The sequence below is a fragment of the Myotis yumanensis genome, unplaced genomic scaffold (assembly GCF_028538775.1).
Source record: "Myotis yumanensis isolate MYYU_CA2020_CCGP unplaced genomic scaffold, mMyoYum1.0.hap1 SCAF_4, whole genome shotgun sequence".
NCBI lineage: Eukaryota > Metazoa > Chordata > Mammalia > Chiroptera > Vespertilionidae > Myotis > Myotis yumanensis.
Genome location: NW_027223755.1, coordinates 126314 through 136023, shown reverse-complemented (window position 1 = coordinate 136023; position 9710 = coordinate 126314). Strand labels below are relative to the sequence as shown.

The following is a 9710-nucleotide window of genomic DNA, read 5'->3' as shown; positions in this document are numbered from 1 at the left end:
GGAGGGCTTGTCCCTCCCTCAGGGGCGGGTGCTTCTCAGCTCCAGCTGACCAGCCTTACGCAGAAATGCAAACTCAATTTTGCCTAATCTTGACATTTTTTAAAAGAAGTTGGAAATGCTCATTTTTGTCTGAAAGCTCCCAGTGGTTCAATGATGACAATTATTGGACAATGGACTCCAACCAAGAGTCTGCTGGCCACTCCCCATCTGGCTCTGCAGTGCCTGAGCCTTCATGTCGACTTCACCTTCCCTTTCATTTCGTGAGGACGCGTGGAAGTCAGGGCGCCTTCAGATACCGCCTTTTCCCTCAGCCCATCTGCTTCCAGGACTGGAGGCGGCTGAGAGACATTCCCGAGGCCAAAGGGGCTCGTGAAGCACAGCTGTCAGGTTGGTGTTTTCTCGGACTGCAGGCTCCCTTGGTCTGGAGGAGTAGAATGTCTTGGGGAATATTTTAGCCTCTTTCCCCCACTTCCACGGCTTTGCTGTGTCCTCTGTGGCTGCCCTCAGCACCGTAGGAACGCGGCTGGGTGACAGGGGCCCAGCCTCTGTGCTCTCTTGCCCTCCTATGATGTTGCCCAAGCCTGGCTACTCCCCAGTCTTGCTCTCTCAAGACATAGACGTGTATGTTCAACTGTTCTCTGGACCTATTTGGGCATCCTCACACAGGTCTGACTCAGCACGTCCTGAACGCACCATCCTTTCCTGACTCGGCTCTTCCTTCTGTATTCCTAATTTATTTCTGTCCCCGGCCCCACACAACACCCCTCCCCCCAGGGACTGCCCCAGCCGATCATCCTGAGCCCCACCCTCTTCCTCAGGCTTCACAGTCCATCAGCGGAGGCTCTGCAAGTCCTCTTTCCAAATCCCTCCCCAACCTACTGTCATCCGCTGTTCCCTCAGGATCTGCCGCCTTCCGCTAGGCCTGGTACCCAGCTCCAGGACGCTGCCATGAGCCAGGGGGCAAGGAGTTGCTGTGTCTAACTCCACATCCTCCTTGTCATTCGGCCCCTTCTCACCTGGATCAGAGCACCAAGCGCTGTGCAGTTCGGTTTCTTTCTCCACCTTCTTCCCGTCCATTTGCCCCCAGAATGAATTCTCTAAAACTGAAATACAAGGTCCCTTTCCTCCTCAAAACCTTGTGACCAGCATAACCTTCGGTGCAGCCCACACGCCCGGGCAGCACGCAGAAGGCCTGCCGTCTGCTCCTTCCAGCCTCTACCTGCCGGGCGACACACCCACTGGCACTGTGAAGGCTCGTCCTCGGGCACCGTGCCCATATTCCCACTCTGAGAACCCGTCCCTGCGCATTCCTCTCCTAACCCCTCTCATCTTCAAAGCCCAACGAACAAGAACTTCCTCCTCTGGAATTTAGTCTCTGCGCCCACCCATGCCCGGGGCTCCTTCCTCATGGTTCCTAGTCTCGGCTGGTTCCCAGAACACCCAGCGCATACCTGGGTCATCACATCACGGCATGTATCAGGCTAATAAGTAAACGCACTGTCTCCTCCGCTCGCCGGGACTTCCTTGCGGGCAGGGAGGCGTGTGGGTTTATTCCGCACCTCCAACCCAGGGACCCTCCGCACACACGATGGACAAGCACGTTTTCAAGCTGCAAAGTAATATATAGCCTGACACTGTGCAACTCAAAGTGAAAGAACATGTTCTACCATTTGCCAGCTCCTGCTTTTCCTTCTCTGCCTAGAATAGATTCTACTTTTGCACACCCAGCGATTAGTGTAATTTTTTTTTCAGCTATTTCTAACCCATTTAACAAAGACTCACATTGCATGCACAGCCGGAGTATTCCCGCCAACTAGGACCTGAGGAATATCCAAGGCAAATTCTCCAGATTTGACTTTTAGTAATAAAGTACGTCAGGAGCAGTTGGTGATAATTTTAAGAGACATGGACGATCACACCTCAGGGCAGGATCCCAGCGCGGCCCTCGCCCGGCTGTGAGAGATGCTGACTTCTCAGGACAGCACCTTCCTCACAGCAGGTCACCACCCAGCACAAGGCATTGCCTCTTGGACGGGTCACTGCAAGTTCAGGGAACAGGCCGGGCAGCTTTCCGTGCCTGTCCCAGGGCAGGTCCCACTGAAGAGAAGCTTGGTCTGCTCTGGGATGACTTGATCGTTTGAAAGCAGAGCTGGTTCCCAGGCCATCCTCGCCACCGCGCACCAGAAGGCAAACAGAACGACTGTGTAGGAAACCCTTCCCCCATCGAGAGGGCGCTGGTCCTGCCGGGGGCGCGGGAGGCGTTGGGGCAGGTTCGGGCACACACAGCATAGCATTTTGTCCATATTAAGATAAACTTCCTGAACCTCCTGACACTAATAACAGAGTCTGTTTACACAGATCCCAGCAGCTTCAGCTCCGAGCTGAACCCTCCGGAGAGAAACTGGTTTTGGAGTTAGTAGGAGGCCTGTATTTGCAATGAGAGCAGTATTTTTGTTACACTCTGGTCAAGCGAGATCTACCCTGCCTGCCTAGAACCTAGTAGAAAAGCCAAGATCTAACTCTCCAGTACGCGTCTATGCCCCATGCAATGCTGAGTCCAGACCGAAGAAGGCTGCGCCCAGCGACGCACCATGACAGACAGACCACTGGACAAGTGTTGCTGCTTTTCCATGAGCTTTATTGCCAACAGTTTAAAATGGTCAACATAAAAAAAAACAAAAAAACATCTGATAATAAATACTGCTCTTTGGCTGTAATAAATAAAAAGTTTATTAACAAGGAATGCACTTTTCCAGCCACAAGTGTCTTAAAAAGTAACCAAAAACATTGTCGATGGCCATAGTTCACAGTTAAGCAGCCCAACGCTCCCCCGTCACAGCCTCTCCACGCAGCTCCTCCCCTTCGGGAAGGTCACAGCCCGTCCTCTGCCTGAAACTCTCAACAGGAGTCAGTCAATGCACCTTTCTCTGAAATTGTCCGGAAAACCTTTTAAAACAGGTCCCTGCACTCGGGTTCCCACTCGGACTGTCCCGGTCAAGAGCGGCATCCTCAGACAGTCCGGCAGCCAGAAGGACGGCCTTCGTACCTCCGCTGCCCGCCTCACAACGTGCGGAACTTTCCATGACGCATGGCTCCCTGGGAGGAGCTGCGGGCCTCCGTCCCAGTCCGCTAGTTGCATCTCTGCAGGAGCATGTTCAGCGCGTACTCCATCCGCTGCTTCAGCTCCGGCGCGCAGCCCGACACCAGCAGCGTGGTCAGCCGGAAGGTGGTGGAGAGCCGGTCCTCGTTGATGTAGGTGAGCAGGTACTCCTCGTCCTGGCTGCAGATGATGACCTTCGTGTGGTCGTGGTAGAAATTCACCTTGGAGAGGAAACGAAGACATGATTAGGTCTCTGAACGTGAATGGGGAACGCCGGGTCCCGGACTAGACGGCAAGTGCAAGTGACTCTGCAGGACCTCCCCCGGCCCTTCCCTCGGGCTGCTCACCTGGAAGGTGCCATCATTGAAGAGCATCATTAAGGCCTTGTCGGACTTGAGCCACTGAAGGAGGTAGAGTCGAGGCCTCCGGGTGTCAGTAACGCTGGGCAGGTCTCCACCCTGAAGAGATTGGCAGAGAGGGGACTGGAGAGACTGCAGCGAGCACTCCATTCCTCTCGAGGCAAGTGCCTCTCCAAAGGAAGCAGATGTCCGGTGGCCCGGGGATCCCCACCCCTCCCCCCCAACTGCCCCCCGCAGCCGCCCCGGCCGGACCCCCCTCCCAGCATCTGCTCTGAGCCCAGCACCTACGTCCATCAGGTTCTCCTCCATGTAGTGGGAGAAGTACTTCAGCACCGTCACTTGGCTGATGAACTGCTCAGGGGCGGCTGTCGCTGTGAAGACAGAGCACTGGCCGAGCTCCGCGTAGTAGTGGACGGTCCTGTGGGCGGGGGAGGACAGACACGTCAGTCGCTGTTTCCACGTCTCAGCGCGAGACCGGGTGCGCAGGACGGCGCGTGCCACTCACCTCTTGTCTGGAAGGAGGCTCATGTGGGCCCCGTTGTTGAAGAGGACGCCCACCGTGTGGTCGGAGAGCTGGTACCCGAAGCCGTACTTGTTGGAGTAGTCGACCCACTTGGTGACCCACTGGAAGGAGGTGCTCAGCTGCTCCCTGGGAATGCAGTCGGCCTCCGGCATGTTCTCCAGGCACCCGCGGAGGACTCTGGCCACCGTGTCCGCCACACTCCCCATGGTGCTGTCCTCCAGGCCTGGGAAGTCGAGAAAGTGATGGAATAATTAACAAAGCTGCTCGGCTCGGCAGATGCCACGTTTCCCTCCACTGATTCTCCTAAGGACGTGGAACTCAGAACTCCGCCCAGACTGCTCCCAGGCCCTCCGCCTGCTCCTTCGATGGCAGGTTAGTTAGTGCAGGGAAGGGCCTGTTACCCAGTGCTGAGCCCGGGCACCGACGTTTCATGGCCAGAAGCGTTGTTGGCATCACTTACATTCACTGCTGCTGCTGCAGCTGCCAAGGGTCCCTCGGACGATCATCCGAATCACGTCCCCAACCTGCTGCCTGTTTTCCACCACAGCCGTTCCCGACCCGGCCACTGTGGCGGGAGGCGGCTGGAGCTCCTGGAAGAGAACCACACAATGAGTCCAGTGCCTGAAAGTGACTTAGGCCTGAGAAGTCCAGGTTCAGAGGAGATCGTGGCCACTGCTGGGAAAGCTTCTCAAAGTAGTGGACACAGCAGGTAAGAGCAGTGGACACAGCAGGTAAGAGCAGTGGACATGGAGGTAAGAGCAGTGGACACGGCCAGGTAAGAGCAGTGGTAAGAGCAGTGGACATGGAGGTAAGAGCAGTGGACACAGCCAGGTAAGAGCAGTGGACATGGAGGTAAGAGCAGTGGACACAGCAGATAAGAGCAGTGGACACGGCCAGGTAAGAGCTACTGCAGCAGCTCCATTGCATGCATTGTTCAACTGAAAGACAGAAATCTTTCCTCTCAAAGGGTAAAGGGATGGAAGAAAATAAACACACTGACATGCCCGAACTATGACAATCCCAGAGCAAGCGAGAGTGAACAGAGTGAAGTGATATAAAGCATCAGGATCTACTTTGGTCTCTCCCAGCATACCTCGTCTGTCCTGTGTTTGCTGGGTTGCTGCGTTATTGAAGCCTTTTTCAAATCGTGCCTGAGCTTGTAAATGTCTTCATCTTCTTTAGATGCTCTATCTGCAAATCAAGGACAAGGATTTTGAGCGTTACTCTATCCTCACCAGGTAGGAACAGAGCTAGCATACTTCCTCACTTTGCATTAATAACGAGCTCTGAGCATCCAGGGCAAAAACAGCATTTCATCGCTGCCATTAGCTTCAATTATGCAAGAAGCACACTTCACTGCCTACCCACAGAGAGCCACCAACCCCATTTTGCAGTGCGGATTTATTGTGCCACACAAAGTGCAAGAGCGTGCAAACACACTGGCTACGCTACGCCACTGCCAAAGCCTCTTTGAACTAACGGATCCAACTTAAACATAACAATTGATTCAGAACAGTGAGAGGTCTTCAAACTTACTGTGTGTGTCAATGTATCTTGCTTTGTCTTTTTTGCCACCAAAAAGAGCAGCAGCGGCTTTCCTAAAGAAATTCTTTGCGGGGCTGGACAGGTGGAAATCGGGGACCGTGTGGCAGCAGCTGGAGGAGAGCCTGTCGGGGGTGAAGCCCTGTGGGGCGTGAGAACGGCTGTCAGTAACCCGCTGGCGAGGGGCACCCACAGCACGCCACCCAGAGACCCAGGAGACACCCACCTGCACAAAGAACTCATGGCGAACGATGTCATCCAAGCGGGGCCGGTCCTCGGGGTTTTTGGACAACATGCTCGCTATCAAGTGCTTCGCAGGGGCCAGCAGGGAGGACGGCATGGTGTACCTGGCTTCTCGGATGCACCTGTACGTTTCCTTCAGATTCGTGGTTTCAAACGGGGGTCTTCCTAGTAGCATGGTATACCTGGGAAAGGAAGCTCGTCTTCAGGAACGGTCACACAGCAACGCTTCTCAAATATCAAAACCTAAACCCACATCTGCTTCTGGTCATCGAGGTGCAGTTACTTACATTACACAGCCCAGCGCCCAGATGTCCGACTCACAGCCGTGCCCTTGCTTGTTGAGGACTTCGGGGGAGAGATAGTTCGGGGTACCACATATTGTTCTGCAAAGACAAAATAGGAAGAGCTCATTAGGGACTGTTCCATTGTTTGAATTTGGCTCCCTCGATAAAACCTTGAAAGCACTGTGTGGAGTTTCTATTTGGAAACATTTGACTTTTGGTTTTGGCATTTGAACAGCTGGCATCTGACCAAGTGATTCTTGGTATTTTTTTTAAGGCATGCAGTTTCCTCCGCCCACATGGACTAAGTGTTTTAACCAACTGGGACCAGGCCTTTTACCCACAGCAGGCAAACTGAGGACAGGTTTATTTCATGACCAACGTGCAGACATAGGGCGCTGGCCCTGGCCCCACGTGGACCCAAGTTCACACTGTGGTGGTTTTTACACTGAGCATCCACTGACCTTCTCTGCCAGTCAACTGGGAAATAACGGGGTCTGATCTGCACAGACCCCAGGGGGAGGGGTCTTCCTGGCTCTCACCTCCTTCGGTGCTCCAAGGGCTCCAGCCTGGCTGCCAAACCGAAGTCCCCGACTTTCAGCTCCATGGCCTCGTTAATAAAAAAGTTCCCTGGGTGACAAACAGCACGCGCCTGAGTCCTCTGAAGGCCCTCGAACCAAGTGCACACACACGCTTTGGGGGCAAGCGGCCAGCTGCTGACTATTCAAGCCCCCCATTCACCACAAGACTGAAGGCTGGATGGTGGAGGGGCGGGGGGGGGGGGGGGGCGTGCATGTGTCAGGGAGCGAGAGAGAAGAGGGCCCCTCCAGCAAGTCCATGTCCCAAAGGACTCACCGAGTTTGAGATCCCGGTGCAGGATTTCCTGCTCGTGAAGGTACTTCAGTCCCGACACGATCTGCCGGAGGTAGTATCGGACTTCGGGCTCCGTCAGCACCTTCCTTGCTTTCAGGATGTGAGCCATGGACTGGGGGGAGGGGAGAGGAGGCGCTGTCAGGCGGGGCCGTCAGCTTCAGGTTGTGGGGTTCCCTCACCCCCACACGGACCCCAGCGCCCGCGGCGCCCAGGGCGCGCGCGCACCCCGCCCCCGCCGCCCCCCGCCCCGCGCGCACGCACCCGCCCGCACGCACCCGCCGGCTGCAGTACTCCAGCAGGATGTAGATGTTCTCCTGGTCCTCGAAGTGGTGGTGGAACTGGACGACGTGCTTGTGGTGCAGGAGCCGGTGCAGCTCGATCTCTCTGTCGATCTGCGGAGGCACAGGCTCAGCCCCGCCGGCCGCGCGGCAGGCGGCTCCCACCCGCGGCCCCGCCGAGCGCCCCCACCGCACGCACCTTCTCCCGCTGGTGGGGCTTGGCCACCCGGCTGTGCGGGATGATCTTGGCCGCGTAGACTTTGTTGTTGGTCAAATCCGTCATCTCGTAACACTTGGCGAAGCCGCCCTGCAAGGAAACAAAGCCGAGACGGAACTGAGCCTGGCCGAGCGGTGGGCGGCGGGCCGACCTAAAATCCAGCAAAAATCAGCAAGAAAAGCGGGGGTGCGGCGGGGCGCAGGCTGCTCCCCGAGCTCCTTCCCCGCGAGCCCCGGCGGCGCCCTCACCTTGCCCAGCACCCGGCCGCGGCAGTAGCGCCTCCCCGTCGTGGGGTCCACGACGACCCGGGACACCTCGGCGCCCGCGTGGTGGCGGGGCTGCGGGGCGGCCGGCGGCTCCTGCGCCCGCGGCGGCGGGTCCTCGGCGGGGGACGGCCGCCGGCGCTTCGGGTCCCCGCCCGCCCGGCCCGGCTGCTCGCCGCCCTTGGCGCCCGCCGGCGGCACCGCGATGGTGCGGAGCAGCTCCATGTCGTCGCCGCCACTGGTGCGAGGGCGAGCGCCGCGCGGCCTCTTATACGGGGGCCGCGGCCAGGCCGGGGACGTCACGACGTCGCCACGCCCACCGGTCGCGCGGGGCGGAGCGCAGCTGGGGCGCAGGGGCGGCCGAGATCCCCGCACCCCCGGGGCCGCGGCCCCGCCCTCCGGTCTGTCGCCGCCGCGGGGGTCTAGGCACCGCCCGAAGCCCTCCGTCCCGGCCCCGCACCCGCGGACCCCCAACAGCCCGACCGCTCGTGTCCGGGGTGACGCGCCCCGCACGCCCCGCGTGGTCTCCGCCTCGCAGGCCGCCGAGCGCGGGGCAAGGGCGCCCCCTGGCGGGACGTTGCTGAAGCGCAATGGACGCGCGCCGGTGGCACGTGGACCGCCCGCCAGGTGAGCGGCAGGTGCGGCGCGGGGTGCGAGTTTGCAGGGATGTCGCCGTCACGTTCTCCCGGGGGGCGGAAGGGGCGCGCCCGGCGCCGGTGGAGGGGCGTCACCCCGGGCCCCTCGGGCTTCCCGCTCCCGGTGTCACCAGGGCACCGCGGTCCCTGCTCCTGCGGCGGGTGCCACTCTGAACCCCGGGGCGGCGGGCAGAGTTAGAGCCCGACTGCACCCCGGGCGCCCTGCTGTTCCCGCTCCACAGCCGGGGGCGCGGGCCGGGGGTGAGGTCGCTCTCCGTGTCCGGAGCGTCCAGGGGAGGCGCCACTGCGCACAGGTGTCTGCCAGGCTGCCGCCGGCTCCGCGCTCGGCCAGCGACCGCCCCTTCCCGGCCGGGGGGTGCCCAGGCCGAGGCCGCCCGCGGCCCAGCTGTTATCTCAGATGCCGTGGACACGTTGCTAAACCTTCTGTCTGTTCACCCCGACGTGGAGCAGGAGGGGGCCCCGGACCGGAGGGAATGGGTGGTGGGAGCGGCGGGCGCGCTCGGGCGTCTCCAGGGAAGACCTCCCCCAGCCCCGGGCTGAGCGGCGGGCCGGGCGGAACCAGGTCCTCAGCCTGGGGCACTTTGCTCGCCGCCTGTGCTGGGCTCGCTGGTTTAGGAAACGCAGCCTTCCTTTCGAGACCGATTTCACTCCGTGCCTTTGTCCTCTTGTTTGGTAATGAATTTAATCTACAATTGGTTATGGTTTCCTACGGTAAAAGGCCTGTGAAGAAGAGATTGTCATATTTTTCCTTATTTCATTTATTTGACTATCACATACTGCTTGATACATCTTTACCAAATGTACCAAGAATTGGACAGGCTGTTGAACGCTTCGTATGAAATGTAGGTCTACCCCCCAAACCCTTGGGCATTTAATACAATACTGACCCTGTGTATGTGTTGTGGGGTCGGCTGTGACATTTGATTTTTTGGTTGGTGGTGCCATCATGTGGACAGAACCGGAACTGCAGTCCATAGAGCACAAAAGAAAATGGACTTTCCAGCGGAGACGGATGTTTAATTGCAAACCAATTCTCTTTCGTTCTATGGATGTAATGCAAATGCAGTTAAGTCCCAATGGGATTTTTCCGTGGAACCTGAGAAGCTGATTTTTTAATTTTAGCTGACAAGCTGATGTTTGAACTTTCTGTGTAAGTGTAAGTGACCAAAACCATCAAGGTCACCGGAAGGAGAGCTGAAGGGCCTGTCTTTCCCAGCCGTCAGGAGGGTCATGAAGCTGTAGCTGTCGGGAGAGTTTGGTCCTCTCACAGGAGCAGGTGCCAGTGGGCTAGAGCTGAGAGCCGGGAAATCACCCACGTGTGTGTGGGATGCTGAGAAATGAGGGAGGGGCCCAGGGTGGAGGGGCTGGTCAGTAA

General features: G+C 58.1%; 1 protein-coding gene and 1 long non-coding RNA gene across 2 annotated transcripts in view; one reads left to right on the top strand and one right to left on the bottom strand.

The window, feature by feature from the left end:
- Window positions 1–2712: 2712 nt before the first annotated feature.
- Window positions 2713–7904, bottom strand: PLK2 (polo like kinase 2). The gene is made up of 14 exons (XM_070411712.1): window positions 7665–7904; window positions 7399–7506; window positions 7197–7313; window positions 6904–7033; window positions 6591–6678; window positions 6055–6150; window positions 5751–5949; window positions 5519–5666; window positions 5076–5173; window positions 4443–4572; window positions 3965–4205; window positions 3748–3877; window positions 3448–3558; window positions 2713–3321 (listed from the first exon to the last, which is right to left on the bottom strand). The coding sequence occupies exons 1-14, from the start codon at window positions 7902–7904 to the stop codon at window positions 3130–3132; spliced, it is 2028 nt and encodes a 675-aa protein (XP_070267813.1). The 3' UTR covers window positions 2713–3129.
- Window positions 7905–8024: 120 nt separating this feature from the next.
- Window positions 8025–9710, top strand: part of LOC139008456 (uncharacterized) — a 39296-nt gene continuing 37610 nt past the window's right edge. Inside the window, exon 1 of the long non-coding RNA XR_011471143.1 lies at window positions 8025–8306. This is a non-coding gene — a long non-coding RNA (uncharacterized lncRNA). The remainder of the gene's footprint in view (window positions 8307–9710) is intronic.